Raw genomic sequence first — 22172 nt, 5'->3', positions numbered from 1 at the left:
GCGGGCGCTGGGCCGCGGCGACACGCTGGGCCCGGGCTGCTGATGGCGGGACGGATGAAATTTCTCGGCGTTTTGCCGCTGAATGGCCGATTCGCCTTCATAGTTTGGGCGGCTTTTGGGTTTTCACTCACGCACTTTTGTACGGCAGGTACGGTCAGGGCGAGGTTGCGTGGTGTCAATGTGGCGGGCGCTTGGGCCTCTTTATCTCCCCTTTTCCCCCGGGTGCGGGGCTTGATGGTGGCCACTCGGTAGCGCGGAGAGAGGCGTCCTTGGCAAACTTTACCCACATTAGAAGGTAGACACAAAGTGCTGGAGTAACTCAGCGGGACAGGCAACATCTCTGGAGAGAAGGAATGGGTTGAGACCCTTCTTCAGACTGAGAGTCGGGGGAGAGGAAGACGCCGAGATAAGGATGGATAAGGCTGGAGTTTAGGCTGGACTTGTATTCACTGGAGTTTAGAAGGATGAGGGGGTTTCTTATAGAAACATATACAATTATAAAAGGACTGGACAAGCTAGATGCAGGAAAAATGTTCCCAATGTTGGGCGAGTCCAGAACCAGGGGCCACAGACTTAGAATAAAGGGGAGATCATTTAAGACTGAGGTGAGAAAAATATTTTCACCCAGAGAGTTGTGAATGTGTGGAATTCCCTGCCACAGAGGGCAGTGGAGGCCAAGTCACTGGATGGATTTAAAAGAGAGTTAGATAGAGCTTTAGGGGCGAGTGGAGTCAAGGGATATGGGGAGAAGGCAGGCACGGGTTATTGATAGGGGACGATCAGCCATGATCACAATGAATGGCGGTGCTGGCTCGAAGGGCCGCCTCCTGCACCTATTTTCTATGCAAGGCGTTAAATCGACAGATCAAAGCAGATGTTTCAAGGAAATGTAGAATGGTTCATTGTTGGGTCAGACAGCATCTCTGGAGAGATGCTCATGCTGTTTGCCCCGCTGAGTTACTTCAACTTTTTGTGTCTATCTTGAGTTTAAACCAGTATCTGCAGGTGACAATCCCATCTCCACCCCTTTGCACTTTCCGCAGAGATCGTACCCTTCGCAACTCCCTGGTTAATTCATCCTTGCCCACCGAAACCAGCATCTGCAGTCGCTTCCAACACATTTTGCCCACATTACAGCGTATCCTGGCACTCGAACCCACACTTTCCAGTTGAGAGCTTGGCAAATGGTCCCACCACCTCGATAATAGGTGGACAACCAACAGTTACCTACTGGAAGGTACACAAAAATGCTGGAGAAACTCAGCGGGTGCAGCAGCATCTATGGAGCGAAGGAAATAGGTGACGTTTCGGGCCAAAACCCTTCTTCAGACTGAACCTACTGGATGTAGGTAACCTAAGAGATGTCGTTAGTAAGTTTGCAGATGACATGACAGTTGGTTATGGGTTTGGCAAGTAAAATGAGGCAGAACCCCAAATCATTCTAGAAGTAGAAACAATGAACTGCAGATGCTGCTTAATACACACAAGGACAAAGTGCTGGAGTAACTCAGCAGGCCAGGCAGCATCTCTGGAGAACATGTCTTGACCTGAAACATCACCTATCCATGTTCTCTTGAGATGCTGTCTGACCTGCTGAATGACTCCAGCACTTTGTGTCCTTCCGTTCCATTATTAGGACCTGGAGGGTAACTAAGGAAAGAGTGGCTACAAGGAACTGCAGATTGAACAGGCTGGGCTTATTTTCCCCAGACTTATTATACCTAAATGTATGAATAGGGTAGTCAAAAACCTTTCCCACACAAATGTAGAGAATTCAAACTGCCCAATTGTTGAGTCATTCTAGATATCAATAGGAAATAATGTCAACAACTGTTTGCACCCCCATCACTGTGTCACTGTCCCTTTTTGTCCTGATTCTGTTATTGCTCATTGCCTTCCCCATTTCTGTTTTTTTTTCCCCTCCTTCCTTCTTAGTGCAGTTTGCCATCTCATCGCCTACAGTATTATTTGAGCCATTTGGATAGAAGGTTGTTGACCTGAGATGTTTTTTCTCTGCGTAAATCCTGCCTAACGGTGATGGGAAAATTTCAACTAGGAGAGAAGTACTGTACATGGGTTAAATTGTTATATTCTAATCCAACAGCTAGAATATTAACAAACAAAATGTTATCAACTAAATGTAATCTCTCTAGAGGCTGTAGACAAGGATGCTCACTATCCCCACTATTATTTGCTCTTGCAATCGAACCCCTAGCAGAAAGCGTTAGAAACCATCCAGGAATATTTGGATACAATACTAGAGACACAAGGAATAAAATCTCCTTATATGCAGATGATATACTAATATATATTACAAAATTAGAAACTAGTATTCCAAACCTATTAAATCTACTAACTCAATTTGGTCAGTTTTCGGGATATAGAATCAATTGGAATAAAAGCGAAATCATGCCAATAACAAAATTCAATTTACATACAATACAACAATCCCCTTTTAAAATAGTTAAAGATAAATTTAAATACTTAGGAATCTATGTAACTAAGACATATACCTCTTTATTTAAACTAAATTTCCCACCCTTACTGAATAAACTACATAAGAATATTCAATACTGGAAAACACTCCCCATTTCTATGCTTGGGAGAATTAATGCTATAAAAATGATTTTTTTACCGCAACTGCTGTACCTACTTCAATTAATTCCGATATATATCCCAAAAACTTTTTTCAAAAAAGTCGATTCCATTGTTACAAGTTTTGCCTGGGATTATAAGAATCATAGAATAAGTAAAAAACATTTATGTAAATCAAAGATAAATGGAGGTCTGGCTTTGCCAAATTTCTTATTTTATTTTTGGGCAGTCCATATTAAAAACATGAATTTCTGGCTGGAAGAAATGGATCAACAACCAGATTGGCTAATGATGGAAAAGGAAGACTGTCTACCTTTTGAAATTGGACCGATCATATTTGCCCCCACAAAACTGCACAAAAAACCTATAAAGAAAACCCCATAATACATAGTGGAATATGAATTTGGAAACAAATAAAAAAAGATTTAAAATTGAATAATATACCACTCTGCCTTCCCATTGTAAATAATCCTTTATTCAAATCATCCTTTATGGACAAAGGTTTCACACAATGGAAAAATTATGGAATCAAAAATATAGGACATCTTTATGGGAAAGGTACTTTTCTTTCATTTCAAGAGTTACAACAGAATTATGGACTGCACTCAAATAATTTCTTCAGATATCTACAAATTAGAGATTATGTTAAATCTAATACACAAGTCTACAGGAATAGGGAATCAGAAATTCTTGATGAATGTCTGAACAAGCATCCTAATACTGAAAAACTAATAGCTTATATTTATAACACCCTACTAAATAACGAGGTACCACCGACCGAACCATATAGATACAAATGGGAAAATGAAATAGGTCATCCTATCACGAAAGATATGTGGGACGAAAGTTTACAACAAATACATCAATGTTCATTAAATGCCAGACACACTTTAATACAATTCAAGGTCTTACATAGACTACACTTCTCTAAAATAAAACTAAATAGAATCTTCCCACAAATCTCTCCTATTTGTGATAAATGTCTACATTTAGAGGCTAATTTAACACATACGTTTGCAAACTGTATAAAACTTAAACATTTCTGGACTGATATTTTTGAAATAACTTCAGAAGTTATTAATACAAAACTGGACCCAGACACAAAATTAATAATACTTGGAATATCAGAACAAAGCTTAACACTCACAACAAACCAAAGAAATTTCCTCAATTACAGTATAATAACCGGAAAAAAATTAATATTAAAATTTTGGAAAGGCCCTACAACCCCCACAATTAAAATGTGGATTACGGAAATGTCGGAGACCCTATACTTAGAAAGAATTAGACTTGTCTTAATGGACAAACAAGATCTTTTCCATAAAATTTGGGCTCCATTCATTAACTATCTGAAGGGATAGATTGGCACAGCACGAGGACGCAGCTGAAACTTGAACTCAGGAATAGATGAAAAACTATACTTTATAACCTACGAACCTATCTCCATTGAGGTAACCCATTCCACCTCCCTTGTTTTTCTGTTGTGTTTTTTTTTGCTTTCTTTTTTATTTGTAACTTTCTACCCTTTCTTTTTCCCTCTTTCTATAAAAAATAAAAACACTAGAAGCAGAAGTAATTGATAATGGAAAATTTTAATAATGTATGACTGATGTATATGAAAAGTTTTTTTACTATAATATGTAACTACATTTTATAATATGTCTACTTCTAATAAATAAAAATTAAAAAAAATTAAATAAAAAAAAAATCCTGCCTAACGTAAACATGAACAGAATTCACATTTGCATCCTTTTGCATTTGCTGCTTGCCCCTTTGCTGGTATCTCTATCAAGGCTGGCATTGGTTTTCTAGATGGCTACTTGTCAATGGTGCCCTGCGTATTGAAATTCGAGGAGGTGCATTGTAAAGTGGAATGGATACTATCCCTGGTTAGTTCAGCTCCTGACGTTAACCCTGACTTGCCTCTTCCTCATAGAAGGTCTTGATCAGGACAGCTTGTAGGCCACCAGGGCTGTCACAATGCTCTTGTGTAGACATCTGACCACCAAGAATGGCAGATATAGTTTTCAGAAATAGCAATCAAGATGATCGGTCAGTGAGTAATTTGCTAATATATGTCTTGTTGAAACAGTAACGGAAGGAAATGGAAGAATTGTCCACATTAAAGAAGGCAAAGTCCAGTGCTCCAATGAACTGAATCACTTTTGCTTTAAGAATAAAATGTCTCCCGGTTGGAGAGAGATTTGGACACGGATTCAGGTAGGAGCCCTTCCACGCCAACACTCTTGCTGACAACATGCCTTTCATTTGGATATATCTGCCAATCTACTCTTGTCTCTTTGTCTTTCATTTATGTTTTTACTTCTCCATGCAACCTGTATTCAAATCTAGTTCATCCATGTCAAGCTGGTGTTTGTTATGTGCCTTTTATTTACATGATGAAAATAATTTCACAACAAGCATTTATGATCTGGGTGCATTGCCTGGCATTGTAGTGAGAGCATGTTCAATAGTATAATTCAAAAGATTTCGAAGTACTTGGAAAGGATTTGGGACTCGGGCGATATAGTGATGCAGCTGGTAGAGTTCCAACTCGTAGCTCCAACGAGCTGGGTTCGATCCTGACCTCGGGTACTGTCTGTGTGGAGTTTGCACGTTCTTCCTGTGTCACGTGGCTTTTCACCGGGTGCTCCGGTTTCCTCCCACATCCCAAAAACGGGTGGGTCTGCAGGTTAATTGGTCTGTGTAAAATGGCTCAGAGTGGATGGGAAAGTGGGACAATGTAGAACTAGTGTGAACGGATGAACGATGGTTGGCGTGGACCAAAGGGCCTGTTTCCATGCTGTACTTAAAAACTGGGAGAGAGTGGTGGAAGGGGGATAGTTGGATAGCTCTTGTATAAAGTCAGTTCTGACTCGACGGGCTGAATGGCCTCCTTTGTCCATGACTATTGTGATTTTATGTTTTGCCACCTAGTAGATAGAGATGGAGAATAATGGGGCAGCTGATTGGGACCTGCCTGAGAGGAGAATATGTTTAAAGTTCATGGGAAGTCTTGAGGATGGTGAGAGGTAGCGTGAGAAGGTAGGCAAAAATGCTGGAGAATCTCAGAGGGTGAGGCAGCATCTATGGAGCGAAGGAAATAGGCAACGTTTCGGGTCGAGACCCTTCTTCAGACTGAGAAAGTCAGTTTAAAACTTGCATCCTTCATGATTTCACGTCTGCTGCCCTCTGAAGGAGGTAGGTTTTAGTGCAATGGAAATTATAGCATAAGACGGGCAAATAGTGACAGGAAAGGTTTGCAGAAGGTGGTCAGAGTCTGCAGATCAAATTGTCCTTCAATTAGTCACCAATACTCATATCACATAAAACCAAGCATTGATATCCTGGTTTATGTATCCATTCATCTTTATTTTACTTTGCGGACAGCTTGTCTCCCTTTTATAAATGTAAATGGATCATAGTATGTCTTTTTTAGCTTGCGCATTGACCCAAGGCAAAGATGAAGGTTTCAACCCAAAATGTCGATCATTCCCTTCCCTCCGTAGATGCTGCTTTACCCGCTGAGATCCTCCAGCTGATTGCTTGTTGCTCCAGATTCCAGCATCTGCAGTATCTTCTCTCCAAAGATGTTTGAGGCTGACTGTTAATTGTATTAAAGTTATCAGAATTCCTCCCCCCCCCAAAAAGCTATTGAATTTCTCCCGTGCAAATTATAAAATACCTTTGGTGCAAAGAATAGTCAATGATTTTGGTCTATTAAAATAATTTATTTGTCAATTTTTGAGCTCTGACACTGGGAAGTTGTGTTTTGGAGGGGCCTAAATTAATTGTTTCACTGCAGCAGAGCAGAGGAAGTGGTTGAATCGGACCGGGATTGGTGCAGTTCTGTAAGGTTGATTGTGCATAGGTTGATGGAAGCATTGAGATTGCAGTTGTGCCGAGGGCAGCTGAGAGCAGCTGCGATTGTGCTCGGAGGACTTGCTGATCAACGAGTAACCTGATCTTGAGCTTCTTGATCAACACATCCTGTTGTTTTTTGTTCAAACCCCTTTTTCAACATTCACTGTCCTGCGTTCTTTGACACTAGTGGTGTGACTTTTTTTGTTTTGGGTTCATAAGGCATGATAAATTGAGAATTCCCGAAGGGTTGCTCAAGTAAAATGGCTCAAACACTTAACAACTCTAAGCAGTGCAATAAAGCAGAACGCTTCATATAAACCGTTACCTTTGTCTTTAGTGTGCCGATGCTAAGCCTGGGTCATTAATAACACGTTGTAATGATGAATTGTTCTTTATTGGCACACTGAAGTAACCTACAATCCTGATTGACATTAATTTCGTCCATTATTACAGCCAATTCTTTTTTGATTTTTGCTTCTCAGATCCGAGTGAACAGCTCTGAGAAATTTAAAATCAAACAAGTGGATGATGAAATGGAGATGGAAGATCCAGGAGTGTGGAGTTGGATCGTGGATTCAGCCACATCGATGCTGAAGGAGAGAGTGAATGAAACGTACCTTAATGTTGATTTGTTCAGCAACAAAACTTGCTTTAAGGTGGAACCAAGCAGTAAAGTGGATTATGACGTCCTATTAACACGCCGTGAGTATTTAGTAATCAACTTTGTTCCTTATAATTCATGGCATCTTGTTTTGCAGTGCCATGACGCTGGTGTAAATTCATATTGTTTGGTTGCTGCCTCCTTGTTTCAAGTCTGCTGTTTGTCACTTTTCAGACATTTTCCCCAATGCCCATTTCCTCAGTAAGTCTTTTGCCAATTGGTTTTATAAGTTGGCAGAGCTTCCTATAAACAGCACCTTCATATTTTCATTTATTTTGAGGTTTTCATGGCTAAGACGCGAGTGTTTTCCAAGATTTGAATGAACTGTTTACTGGGAAGGTTTGACGCGGCATTTTGAAGCGCGGGGGGGGCGGACAAAAATCTTGCTTTTATGAACGGACAGGTAATGGAGGGATCTGGATCTTGAGCGGACAGCTGGAATTGGTTTAAATTAGTGTCATGGTTGGCACAGACATTGAGGGCCAAAGGGCCTGTTCCTGCGCTGTACTATGTTCTAAGTTTGGTTCCAGAGTATTTATGGAAATGAGTCTGAAAGATATATATTTTTAAAGTAAACATTCTTACAGGGTGCAGCCCCTGATGTATCACCCATTTCCTGCTGAATTGAACAGATGTATCACCATAGATGCCACACACACTCGTTCCTTTTCCAAGTGGTCTTTTTCACATATCTGGACATTGTGCCTTCCTCCACAGTGCTACCCACTGTGGGGGGATGATTTTTTTTGTCTAACTGTAGTCTTGTAGGTCTGTGTCCAAGATGGCTGCCGTGAAGAGAGAGTGGACGCTGGCACGATTTGGTTGCCGCTGCTCTCTCTTCACACTGTGTTTTTGATTTTCTGTTTTTGGATTGAATTCTGTTTTTAATTTGTGTCATTGTGATGTCTTTAATTACTTGTTTTACTCCGATTATATGTTTTTACTCCGATTACTATGTAAGGTGTCCTTGAGATGTATGAAAGGCGCCCATTAAATAAAATTTATTATTATTATTATTATTATATCTAGGTAAAGTGTTTTACTCTGAAGGCTAATCTTAATATCCCTGGGGGTGTACTTTTTATTTGTAATCTTTTGAAACACTTTTTAGAGGTTGAAACACTCTAGTTCAGCACCCTTGAGACATGACTGGTGCCTAAAAAGGGAGGGAGAGAGAAAACGGGGAATTACAGACCAGTTAGTCTAACGTCGGTAGTGGGGAAACTGCTAGAGTCAGTTATTAAAGATGGGATAGCAGCACATTTGGAAAGTGGTGAAATCATTGGACAAAGTCAGCATGGATTTATGAAGGGTAAATCATGTCTGACGAATCTTATAGAATTTTTCGAGGATGTAACTAGTAGAGTGGATAAGGGAGAACCAGTGGATGTGTTATATCTGGACTTTCAGAAGGCTTTCGACAAAGTCCCACATAAGAGATTAGTATACAAACTTACAGCACATGGTATTGGGGGTTCAGTATTGATGTGGATAGAGGACTGGCTGGCAGACAGGAAGCAAAGAGTAGGAGTAAACGGGTCCTTTTCACAATGGCAGGCAGTGACTAGTGGGGCACCGCAAGGCTCAGTGCTGGGACCCCAGCTATTTACAATATATATTAATGATCTGGATGAGGGAATTGAATGCAACATCTGCAAGTTTGCGGATGACACGAAGCTGGGGGGCAGTGTTAGCTGTGAGGAGGATGCTAGGAGGCTGCAAGGTGACTTGGATAGGCTGGGTGAGTGGGCAAATGCATGGCAGATGCAGTATAATGTGGATAAATGTGAGGTTATCCACTTTGGTGGCAAAAACAGGAAAGTAGATTATTATCTGAATGGTGGCCGATTAGGAAAGGGGGAGATGCAACGAGACCTGGGTGTCATGGTACACCAGTCATTAAAAGTAGGCATGCAGGTGCAGCAGGCAGTGAAGAAGGCGAATGGTATGTTAGCATTCATAGCAAAAGGATTTGAGTATAGGAGCAGGGAGGTTCTACTGCAGTTGTACAGGGTCTTGGTGAGACCACACCTGGAGTATTGCGTACAGTTTTGGTCTCCTAATCTGAGGAAAGACATTCTTGCCATAGAGGGAGTACAGAGAATACCAGACTGATTCCTGGGATGTCAGGACTTTCATATGAAGAAAGACTGGATAGACTCGGTTTGTACTCGCTAGAATTTAGAAGATTGAGGGGGGATCTTATAGAAACTTACAAAATTCTTAAGGGATTGGACAGGCTAGATGCAGGAAGATTGTTCCCGATGTTGGGGAAGTCCAGAACAAGGGGTCACAGTTTAAGGATAAGGGGGAAATCTTTTAGGACCGAGATGAGGAAAACTTTTTTCACACAGAGAGTGGTGAATCTCTGGAATTCTCTCCCGCAGAAGGTAGTTGAGGCCAGTTCATTGGCTATATTTAAGAGGGAGTTAGATGTGGCCCTTGTGGCTAAAGGGATCAGGGGGTATGGAGAGAAGGCAGGTACAGGATACTGAGTTGGATGATCAGCCATGATCATATTGAATGGCGGTGCAGGCTCGAAGGGCCGAATGGCCTACTCCTGCACCTATTTTCTATGTTTCTATGGATCACAGAAATTACCCTGAGAACCCCCTACATAGACACAAGCCAAAACCACTAGGCTTGCTATTTCACCCGGAATATTTCTTGCTACGTCATTACGATGTAAAATAAAACTCTGATTAATGCTGCCAGAAATGGCTTTTATTTTCTGAAATATAATATGAAGCTTACAGTTGAGACTCTGTACTGCACTTTCATGCTGTTGAAATATGTGTAATAAAGCTTAAAACAGAAAATATCAGCCACAAATATAAACAATCTTGGCAGTTTGGTGCTACACCTGCCTGGTGGCTTCTCCACAAACCAGTGGCACCAGATTCAAACGTGCCACAGGAGTTGCTGGACCAGACGGTTTCAACCTGTATCTCTTTCTGGCTGAGTTAGTCTCTTAAACCCATTGAACTGTTGAACCTATTGAAGTACCAAGATGTTGGGTTTTTATGGCCAAGTTAAGACTATTGACTCTTGTGTATTGCCTCAGTGTGGTCTATCATCCTGCACTAATTGTGTATCATGTATAGTAGGATTGTCACTGAATGGTATGCAAAAACAAAATTCACTGTACTTGGGTACAAGTGACAATAAAGCACGTCTACCTTTGGTTAAGTTGTGCATCTGTCTCATCTTGATCTATTCTTTTGTAGGTTTTGATCCACAGCTGATCCTTATCTTCACTTTTGGGCTGCTGCTGTTCTTCTACGCTGAAAACTTAAGCAGGTAAGCAGTGAAGTAAGAAACAGAATAATGCCCGGCTAAACTGGGACACACTGGATGAAAGGCATGTCAGCCAATGTTAGACACAGAAAGCTGGAGCAACTCAGCGGGTCAGGCAGCATTTTTGGAGAGAAGGAATGGGAGATGTTTCGGGTCGAGACCCTTCTTCAGACTCGAAAAGGGTCTCGGCCCGAAACATCACCCATTCCTCTCTCCAGAGATGCTGGCTGTCCCGCTGAGTTACTCCAGCTTTTTGTGTCTTCGGTTTAAACCTAGCATCTGCAGTTCCTACGTCAGCCAATGTATTCAGAATACAGACTTATTAATGTTTTGAGCAAAACCTTCAGGGAAAAGAATACTCATTTACAGTCCTCTTTTATTGATTATAAAAATGTCTTGGGTATCTCAATAAACTTTGGCATCTCGAGGGTTTCCAACTTTACTTGTGCCAACTCAATCACTACCTCATTTCTTTAGACAGCTGTATTATCTTGCCTACTTCAAAATGCCTCAAAATGCCTGCGCTCATGGTCTGCTGGAAAATGTTTGCCCAGCTCACTCGCTCTTCCACCTACCTCGACATAACTGCTGTACTGGCACAGTGTCCCCCTGTCTCTGTCTTCAACCTTTTTGCTCACTGAGTCCTTGTTTTCACCAAGTCAATCTTCTGTATAATACCTATTTTTCCATCTCTAAATTTAAAGGCCATGGGGCGAGGCACGTGTGTGTGTGTGGCCAGTCTGGAGCAGAACAATTAAAAGTTGTTCAAAAAAACACCAGCAAAATGGGTTGGGGTCATTTAAAAGCCGCCCAGCATCACGCAGCAAGGCACTTTGGAAACGGGTTCATTTAAAACCCAGCGCAGCAAAGTACGTAGGAAATGTACTGCATTTAAAAACAGCACAGGAATCTGGCAGCAAAGAATGTCAGAAAGTGAAGTGTGTTTAAAACCAGTGCAGGCATCAAGCAGCAGCAATGCAGCAAAGCACGTTGGCAAACATAGTGCACTTGAAAGCAGTGCAAAGCATTTAAAAGCAAGGCAAGAATTGGGCAGCAACGATACAGCAAAGCATGTCGCAAAATGTAATGCATTTCAAAGCAATGCAATATTGACAAGCAGCAATGCAGGAAAGCGTTATTCCAAAGCAGCGCAAGAATCGCACGGCAAAGCACATTGAAAAATAAGTCAATTAAAAGCAGTGCATGACTGGCGCAGCAGCAGTGCAGCAAAATGTAATGCATTTAAAAGTAGCGTTGAAATCGAGCAGCAGCAGTGCACGTTGGATAGCATACTGCATTTAAAATCAGTGCCAGGGACATGCAATCAAAACTGGTCCCAGGAAAATGTTGGTGACGTTGGCAACTAACCCCAGGGAGGAGCAGCACAACATTGGGTACTAAGGTAAGCATTTCATCTCTTAACGTTTCTAAACTAGTAAAAATGTCACTTTTTTTTAAAAGGCAGACCATTTTTAAATGTTGTGATATTTAAATTTGAGCTGGAGCTCATTCATCTTTGTAGTGATGGGGGAGATTGTGTTCATGTGCTGGTATTGCTTTTTAAAAAATATTTCACAAGTATTTGAGATTTTTTCCCTATTTTTAGGAGTCAGCTTTTCTTCTATACGTCAGGAATGAGCTTGGGTATCTTGGCTTCAGCCGTTATTGTCATCTTCATCCTGGCTCGGTTACTGCCCAAGGTAAGTTGAAGAATTCCTTTGTCCAGGGTTAGAAAAATGAACTGACATCTGTTTGTGTCCTGCTTTGTAAGCAGGTCCTCGTAGCCTGGTTGAATTTGCTCGCACTTGGGGTAATTAATATCCGGAGTGGGCAATTGAAAGCTTTTTTCCCATTTGATGTAACCACTATTAGCATTGTTTTTACAGATGCAATGCAAGTTTGGTACAAGATGGAAGTTGGCTTTTAAAGTGTTCCATTCTCCAAAATGGAGTCATGACTGCACCAGTGTGCATTTTACTCGTCAAAAATGGACTGTGATTGGAAAGTTGATGCTGAATTGGGAGGGCTTCTTTACTCAGCTCACTGGAAGATGTGATCCAAACTAGACAATCCTAATAGAAGGAGAGCTTATCTGAGTTGAACCCAGGTTGAAGCTGCCATGGGTAAAAATCTAAATTTGCGCTGTCCGAAAGTTGGGGCAAAAGTGTGAGATTTTCTGTATCAGAACAGTTCTTTAGCAGTTCCAAGATCCCCAATGCATGCCACTTGCTTTCAGTAAACATCAAAACAAAATGCTAATATTTTCCTTTCTTTCCATTTTAGAGAAGTTCTCTCTACTTGTTGGTAGCAGGTGGCTGGTCTGTGTCTCTGTATTTGATCCAAGTGACCCTAAGGAATTTGCAGTTTCTCTTAAAAGAATACTGGCAGTATGTTTTAGGTGAGAATGTTCGCAGTGTTTAATTTAAGGTACATTGAGTATTTTTCTGAAAATGTTCGTCTGAATGATACCAAGCATGTATTGTTAAATATTGACACTCTGGGGTTTTGTGACTAAATTTGTACGAGATGTGATGTAATTAAAGTGAAGGGGGAGATGTGATGTAATTAAAGTGCCAGCTTCTGCTTTTGGCCTCAAGGGGCACTGGCATTTACATTACATATTACATTACATATACATCACACTAGGCACATTTTCATACACTTGTCATACCTCAATTTGCTGGCTACCGTCTACCTATGTGCCATCATCTGGTCAAGTCTGTTTGAGAGAGTGTGGGTGATCATTGCTCCATATTTCCCTCCCCTTTCCTGATCTATGTGACGTCTTTATTCTACTGCCTTGTCCCTACTTTATTCCAAGTAGTGTGGCCATGTCTTTCTATTCTGCTTCCTGCCACTCCTAGTTATACAGTACTCCGCAGCTCAAGTGACATAGGGTTGTGCTCTCCAGATTATCTAGGAGATGCAGGCATCAAGTCTGGTACGGTTATTTTAAGTTTGAAGAAGTGTCCCAACCCACAACGTCGTCTGTCCATGTCCTCCCAGATCCGCTGAGTTACTCTAACACTTTGTAAGCCAGCATCTGTAGTTCCTTGTGTCTCCAAGATTATTTTTCTCATCTGCCGTTAATGTTTCAGGCTATGTGACAGTTTCTGGCTTCATCAGCTTTGCTGTGTGCTACAAGTATGGCCCCCCTGAGGAGGAGAGAAGTATCAATCTGCTGAACTGGAGCCTGCAACTCTTTGGGCTGTTCCTAATGTACTCCGGGATTCAAGTACGACAGGTGGCCCTGACCCTGCTCATTGTGGCTTTCTGCATCAAGAACATCGAACTGCCCTTTCAATGGTCTTACACTGCATACAAGTAAGTGTTAAAGTGTTATGAAGTCATTTAGAATGGAAACAGGTGCTTATCCCACAAAATTCTTGCCGACCATCAATCACCCATTTACACTCATCCCATTTAAACTCCCCACACCGCAAAGTGTCTTGGCCAATTAACCCACCAACCCGCTTGTCTTCCGGATGTGGGAGGAAAGTAGAGCATCTGGAGGAAACGTGTGCTGTCACACGGGGAACGTGCAAACTCCGCATAGTTTATGCCGGAGGTCACGGTTGAAGCTGGGTGACTGGAACTCAGAGACAGCAGCTCTACCACTGGCAAGAATCTCTCCTCAATACCGACTTCCAATGCATCTGGTGGCATGTGAAGAAAAGAGTGCATTTATTTTTTCAACTCCATTGTTAATTCATTGGCATTATAGGTACTGACTGGAACAGTTGCTTTTAGTATGAAACTAAGGCATAAGTTGTACTGTGTATCAACTTGCAACGACAACACCCTGCTTGCTTTGCTGATCATACAGCATTGTGAAGGACAATTAATGTTCAACACACTTACCTCATGGGCGCCATCTAGTGGGAGGTTGTAGATTGGTAGAGACCAAGAAACTCCTTTTAACTCTCAGCTCTTGAGATCATGTTGTGGCACCTAAAATATAAAGTCCATAAGGACCCAAGTTATTTAAGTCCCTTTTTATCACTGCAGATCAGATTTTCTTTTTGGTTTCATGTTTACTCCTGAAATAAGGTTTGGTATGGGAAAGGAAAGAATTCAGAAAGTTTTGACAGCTGCCATGAGTTGATTCCTTGGGAACAGGCAGAAAGAGGGATTTTAAAAAAAGCCAAGATTTCTCTCAAATATATCCCAGTGACCTTTTCATAATTTTCTAAATACTCTAATTTTAGGAAGGTTTTCAAACTAAGAAACAAGCCAGAGCCCCGACGGCTTCTAACTGAGGAAGAATTTCAAAAGCAAGGAGAAATAGAAACCCAAAAATCTTTGGTGGAACTGCGAAAGCACTGCAGCAGCCCTGAGTTCCATCCGTGGAAAGTAGTGTCCAGACTTTCAACACCAAAGAGGTAATGCTCTTGTGCCATTTAAATCCTCTTGCGCATGTGCTATCTTCCTCTGTCCTGAAAAAATGGACACAGCCTGTTCCCAGGTGTTTGCCAACACTGCCTTCATGCCGGCAGTTAGGAGATGTGCAAGAACACTTATTTGTGTTTTAACTTTGAATAAAGAAGCAGCAGACCTTGGTTTCTGACCTGCCACTGACTGTATAGTCAAGGCAGATAACTGGGTGCATGGAGAAATGGCAGGTAGTAAATGTACCTCTTTGTTCTGTAGCTTAGCATTATAAGGCCTCATTATATTGTGTGACAGCCATGCATCCAGCTCCTAATTGAAACACGGAAAAGTCCAAAAGAAGCAATGGTAAAAGGTGATGTGATCCACTGAGCCTGTCAGTTTCTGGGGGATGAGGACATGCAGTAGATAGTTACATTATTTTTCCTTTGGTGGGGATGTCTAAAACAAGGGTGTATGATGTAAGGGGTAGGAGGTTTAGAGGAAGTCTGAGGGTGGTATAATCTGGAGCACAGTACCCAAGGAGGTGGAGGCAGAAACGTGTGTTTCAGAAACATTGAGGCAAGCATTTGAATTTCCGAGGCATGGAAGGCCACAGGCCAAATGTGGGGAAATTGCATTGCTATAGATAAGTACAATAGACGGCATGGGCATGATGGGCAGAACGGCTTGCTTCTGTGCTGAGTGATTCGACTCTGAGACCATCTGAGAATTTGATCAACTTTCCACAATTTGCTCATCTTCCTCGTCGAAGTGAATTACCTGAGAATGTCCAAAGTTTAGCACTGAACAAGCATCCAACTTATTGTTCGAGTCCACTGCTTGAAATCTTCAGTACGTCCCTGGTGTAAACATCGTGCTTCATTGTGGGAAGGTGCGATATTTTTTGCATCTCTCAGAATTTCACTGCATGGACCGAAGTTTGAAGTTCCCCAATCAGAATGTCAGGCAAGCCAGATTCCAGGGGGGAAAAAAAACACTTCAATATTCCTTGGGTGCAGTGATTGCCAGGATGAAGGACTATACTGGCAACTTAGGGTATTTATCACATGCAACGGATTTAAATGGCTTATATATTGGAATAAAATCAAGAATGCGGTGGCTGAGGTGTGTCAATTCCCTCCAATTTCTCCTCACATCAATAGACGAGGTGATCTTGCCTCTGCACATTGAATCATGAGCTTGGTGTATGGGGTGGATTCACCAGCTTGCATTCTGTCAGTCGTGGTGTTGCATGCATGGTGAAACACTGATTTTTTTTTGTACTTTGACTGCCCGGTTCCACCATCATGAATTCCCATCTTTGAAGAATGAATCTAAATGCAGTAAAGTCTCCTCTCTCCTTGAACATAGACCTATTTGCCCTCAAATTGTCCCTTTGTGAATCTTTGTTCTCCGTAAAGCGACCATTCTATAGGTCTCAAAAAGGTTTGTTGAGTTCCTCAGACTCCTGTGTAAAAAAAAATGTTTTAAGTGAAGCCTGGCCCCAAACTAAAAGATCACTGGATCTCTTATCTCCCCAATGAAAAATGACCTGTTTGTATAAAAAACTAGCTTGTAGATTGTAAAGAGATGCTACACTCGTCACTGAAACGTGATCAAGCTCTGGCTTCCAAGTAATTTGGCTTTATCAAGAGGACGTGTTACCATTTTTTTTTCCCCCCTGTAAATTATTCTTTTACAGCCCCCCACAAGTTATTGTAGCTTGAAAGCTAGTAAAACGGCTCTCTTGGCAAGTAAGAGAGTAACTCCGCAGGTCAGGCAGCATCTCTGGAGAACACGGATAGGTGACGTTTCTGGTCGAAATCCTTCAGATCTGAAGCAGGGTGCCGACACAAAATGTGCGTCTGAAGAAGAGCCCCAACCTAAAACATCACGCATGCATCAGCTAATCCCAGTACCTCTGTTCCCATTCAAAGCAGAGGACACTGTTAGCCAGGGTATCTGTTGAATTGAATTGAATTGAATTGAATCCCTTTATTGTCATTCAGACCTTACGGTCTGAACGAAATTTCATGCCTGCAGTCATACATACATACATCATACAATAATAAACAACAGTAAACACAAATTAACGTCCACCACAGTGTATCCACCAAGCACCTCTTCACTGTGGTGGAGGCAAAAAATCTTAGGGTTACTGTCTCTTCCCTCCTCTTCTCCCTCTGCGCTGAGGCGATTCCCCACCGGGCGATGGCACAACAGTCCCGCGGCTCACCGAACCCCGCAAACAGGCCGGCTAAAACACCGCGGCCCGGGGTGGTCGAAGCTGCCGCCCTCCAGTCCAGCATACGCAGCCGCTGGCCCGCGGCTGAACCCAGGACTCGGGTCACCGCCGCCAGAACGCCGTCCCAGCCACCAGAGCACCGTTCCAGCCCCGAGCCGGATCGCCCTCACGTGAGTGCCGTTCCTCCCTCGAGCTGGGCCACTCCGACGGGAGTGCCGTTCCTCCCTTGGGCTGGGCCACTCCGACGGGAGTGCCGTTCCTCCCTTGGGCTGGGCCACTCCGACGGGAGTGCCGTTCCTCCCTCGGGCTGGGCCGCTCCGACGGGAGTGCCGTTCCTCCCTTGGGCTGGGCCACTCCGACGGGAGTGCCGTTCCTCCCTCGGGCTGGGCCACTCCGACGGGAGTGCCACAGCCCCTCGCGGGAGAGTCTCGGCCCCTCGCCAGGCCGTCCTCACGGGAGCGCAGTTCCAGCCCCGAGCTGGGCCGCCCTCACGGGAGCGAGCCCAGGGCAAGTCCTGACAGGCTGCCTCCGGAGTCCCGAGGTCGCCAGCTCCGCCATTAGGCCTCAGCGCAGACGGAGGCAGAGAGGGGGGATACGACGAAAAAGTCGTATTCCCCCCAAGGGAGAGATAGCAAACCCCGTTTCAACCCCCCCCACATAAACACAACCTAAAAACCAAAAACGCAACTACACAAAACGAAAAAAAACAACACAAAAAAGTAAAGACAAACGGACTGCAGGCGAGCCGCAGCCGTTCCCAGCGCCGCCACTTCTGTTTATTCCAAGTCTCCAGTATTTCTTGGAAATCTGTAGCATTTCTTGGAAATCTTGGACAACCAAGTTCCCGATGTTGGGGGAGTCCAGAACCAGGGGCCACAGTTTAAGAATAAGGAGTAAGCCATTTAGAATGGAGACGAGGAAACACTTTTTCTCACAGAGATTTGTGAGTCTGTGGAATTCTCTGCCTCAGTGGAGGCCGGTTCTCTGAATGCTTTCAAGAGAGAGCTAGCTAGGGCTCTTAAAAATAGTTGAGTCAGGGGATATGGGGAGAAGGCAGGAACGGGGTACTGATTGGGGATGATCAGCCATGATCACAGTGAATGGCAGTGCTGGCTTGAAGGGCCGAATGGCACCTATTGTCTATTGTCAAAGAGGAGAAATATGGGGTTGAGCCTGTCTACTGAGTAGCTCACTGACATGGGTCGCACTCTGACGCCTGGCTGGTTTGATATCAACGATGTTGTCATTCATAGCCTGGGAAAGGAGAGGGAAGAATTTATCATTTTTAAGAATAATTGATGCTTCTTCCACAAAATGTCTGTGTTTACGTTTAGTAACATGAAGTACTATGTTGGGAGAGTTTTTCTAGAATGCATATTCCTGACATGATTTCAATGACTCCTGAGTTTGGGACATTGGTGTGACTGTCGGGTTGTCTTGCCTGCAGATTTGCGGACTTTGTTGAAGGGGAGTGCCACCTCAACCCGAACGAAAGTTCTGTTCACGAACAAGAATACGGTCTAGGCAGCCTGCTTGCTCTAGACGATGAGATGTCTGACGTTGAGTTTGACGACGACGACGACGATGAAAATTGAGACTGGGCCTTGGCAGAAAACGTTCTGCGCGAGCACTGTCGATCGGAGTGGAGCGCCCTTTCTGTGGAGGAGGAAATACTTTGCAATGCTGCTTGTTGGACTCCTGACCTGGATAATTGAAATAATTAAGACATTAACTACAGCAATTACTTCAGTACAGGAGTGATCTTTATCTAGATTGGACCAGTGGTGTTGGGGGCTGATACTGTATGAACTTGGTTCTCACACACCCCTAGTACAAAGGCCATTCATCAAACAGCTGTAGCAAGGGGTTTGCGCCCTGACTTCAGTCCCATTTTGGGTGTTTTGAATTTTTAGTGGCTTTACTGGGTCTTCTTAAAAGTTGATCTGACCCGGTACACAATACTTGGAATTCAGAAGCCAAGAAACTAATGGCTCCACTTTGAAAAAAAAACTTTCGTGAGGGTAGATTGAAAAGAAAAGGTTACATTTTGATATCCTTACTCCTTCAAGCTAAGAGAGGAAAACCCTGGAGATATTTCCAAGGCCTGGTGAACTTCCCAACACAATCATTGTTTACCTTTTAAGTTTTTTATCAATTTGTTGGTTAGATTTGCTGTTATAGATATTTGACGTTAAGGAAACTATTTACAGTGTTTTCTATTATTTTAATGCACCCTCTGTACTTTGGCATTGCAACTAAATGCGTATCTGAATCAAAATATAAATATTAACTATATTAACTGTAGAGTTGTGTGTTTAGTGCAGTCACACCAAAGTCCACGCACATTTGTGTCTGGTTACTTGTGTCTGCAAAGAAAATGTCATGATCTCAGTTGCTTTTTTTTCTCCCAACAATGAAGTGGGTATAGAATAATGTAGTTTTGTATTTTGTTCTGTTTTGAGCAATTTTATCTTGGTTTTAATCCTATTATAGGGAGTTGTGCACCTAATGGCGTACTTATCTTTCTCCAGGCTGTATCACCCATTCTTAATCTAGTTTCAAAGCAAGGGGTCTTTAATAACTCAATCTGTACCCAACTGTGATATCTGTTCTCTCTGAGCAGTTGGAAGAATGTACGAATAGCTGAAACCAAAAATAACATTATTTCAATAGTTCAATAGTTGGCATATCTTTTAAGTAACTTTATTTTCAGTGGAAATGTTAACATGATTACTTGTCTTGTCCTCTGCTTCAACCCACTCTGTTTTGACCTCAGCATCCCGGAGGTGTAAAAATGAGTGGGAGTCTAACGCAACCCATATTCTATTCTTTAAACGGTATTACAAGAGGATATTTCTCTTGACACTCATTCTATAGTGGGACTCCTGCATTAATGGGTCACTGGGCAAACACTGATCCAAGCTAGACACTTTTAAACAGGATCCTCGCTATGGAATGTGCACTTCATTTTGATTCATTTTTATACTTCCCTTGACACAGAAGTCAAATCATGTTGCTAGTTCCACTGAAAATTTACACGTAATTGGGGAAGGTGGAGGGGAAGAGACTTGATGTTTTACAAAAAACAAATCTCGAATACCTTGTCCAGTATTTGGAGTCTATTTGAGCTCATCAATTTGCACTATATATTTTGAGCTAGCTGAACAATATGGGAACCTTTGCATTGCAGTGATTTTTATATTGTTGAATATCTTGGCCATGATCTGGAGAATAGAATTGTGGTAGAGATGGTGTATTGCTACTTTAAAGGTAATGTGTAATGGAGTATGGATTACCATCTTCACTTGCACTTGCCGTTCTCTCAAACTTCATTCTTGCCTCTGCTATTCACAACAAATTAAAGTTGGTGCTACTTTTCCATCTGTGCAATGGTGGTGCTGCTGTGCTAGTCTGAAATATTCTTGAGGGTAACAATGCTATTACCCAACACTTTGGAGCCTCGGCATGTTTGTAAGTTGGGGGTTTTATTTACTGATGCAACTGTTTTTGATTCTTAGGACCTCAAGTTACTGTGGATGATGCTCTCTGGCGCAATGACTTTTAGTGAGATTGTTTAAAATTCAGGTGTAAAAGCTATGGCTATGCAATAACCAGACGCAGTCACAGTATCCAAATGCTCAGGCAGTTTAAACTAACCAAACCCGAGGCAATGGCATGTATAAAATGTATGTTTAAATCTGTGAATATCCCTGTGTTTTACTGTTAAACACTGATTACATGAGAAATGATCTGTTTTATTGAAAGGATATTGAATTCTAATAAACATATCAGGAAAATGTCTTTGGTTGATTTTTGTATCTTTCCATGTGTGGGAGGGAAAATGTGGGGTTGTGGCTGGGAAGACGTTTGTGTTTGGTTGGTATCTAGAAACGAGGAACTGTAGATGCTGGTTAATACACATAAGGACGCGGAGTACTGGAGTAACACCAACGGCAGCAACTCGGGTGAACACGGGTGACGTCTCGGGCCGACTGTTCTTCAGACTTGACGTTATGGGTCGAGACCCATCTTTAGACTCGTGTTTGAAACTGTTTGGTTGGGATAGGAGGAATTTCCTTGTGCAATCTTTGTAATGTTTGAATATAGGGTCTGTGGTTGGGTGACCCATCTACCTTCTGATGTCGGGAATGCAAATAAGTTGTTTTGTCTGCTATAACATTGCATATCTAAATTCATTCTTTATTTTCCTGTGGTGATACAACATGCATTGATAATTATGATAAATGATGGATTGTGGACCCATTTCTGTTGCACTAATACCCAATATTGCTGTTTGTTTAGTGACCAAAAGATTCTTTGGGTGGTGGTTTTAAAAAGTTGGATCTCTACAGAATGACGCAATTGTTGGGGATGTTGCACTTTGAGCATCTCCTTGAATTGTTTTCTCTGTGCACTTGATAATCTCCTTATGATCAAACTCTAAAGATAATGCTTTATGAATTTGTGGTTGGGGATGCAGACAACATGTCCTTACCAATGCAGCGGACCAAGAGTCCATTTGGAGAGGTTGGCCTGGGAAAGGAGACTACAGTTGGTTCACCCACATCTAACACACATCTGCAGCATCTAACAAAAAGCCTTTTATTTTGGTAAGGATGCAGTACTGTCCATATTGGCATCCATTACACATCTGCAAAAAAGCTGGAGTAACTCTCATGATTAGACAGCAACTGATCTGTTCTGTATTATGCCTACAATATTCTGTTGTGCTGCAGCAAGCAAGGATTTCATTGTCCTATCTGGGACACATGACAATAGACTCTCTTGATTTGACTCTGGAGAACATGGATAGGCAATGTTTTGGGTTGGGATCCTTCTTCAGATCACTCTGCAGGGTCCTGATCTGAAACATCACCTATCCATGTTCTCCAGAGTTACTCCAACAGTTCCTTGTCTCCATTACTCATCCTGAGTTGGTCCTTAAAGGTTGCAATGATGACCTCAGGAAAGCACTTGACTGGGAGTAGAAACTATAAACTTCCAAGACATGTAAATCAAAAGTAAAGAGGGCCGTGTGGAATTAGGAGGAGAACCCTTGGGGAGTGTGTGTGGCATGTTATTGTTGATTGTAAGATCCATCAGGAATGCATATTTAAACGTGGCAGCAAGTGCACCTTA

At 42.4% G+C, this 22172-nt stretch overlaps 1 protein-coding gene across 2 annotated transcripts; it reads left to right on the top strand.

Annotated features, from left to right (window-relative positions):
• Positions 1–20834, top strand: LOC116968813 (nuclear envelope integral membrane protein 1-like). Of its 2 annotated transcripts, XM_033015709.1 has the most exons (9): positions 1–148; positions 4688–4815; positions 6942–7161; positions 10348–10420; positions 12024–12117; positions 12701–12815; positions 13516–13741; positions 14626–14799; positions 18481–20834. In XM_033015709.1, exons 1-9 carry the CDS (start codon positions 43–45, stop codon positions 18626–18628), a joined length of 1284 nt encoding a protein of 427 aa, XP_032871600.1. In that variant the 5' UTR covers positions 1–42; the 3' UTR covers positions 18629–20834. The 2 variants fall into 2 exon arrangements, with proteins under 2 accessions (XP_032871600.1, XP_032871601.1); XM_033015710.1 differs by lacking the exon at positions 14626–14799.
• The last annotated feature ends 1338 nt before the right edge of the window (positions 20835–22172 follow it).

The sequence above is a fragment of the Amblyraja radiata genome, chromosome 46, assembly GCF_010909765.2.
Source record: "Amblyraja radiata isolate CabotCenter1 chromosome 46, sAmbRad1.1.pri, whole genome shotgun sequence".
NCBI lineage: Eukaryota > Metazoa > Chordata > Chondrichthyes > Rajiformes > Rajidae > Amblyraja > Amblyraja radiata.
This window is presented reverse-complemented; position numbering and strand designations above follow the sequence as displayed.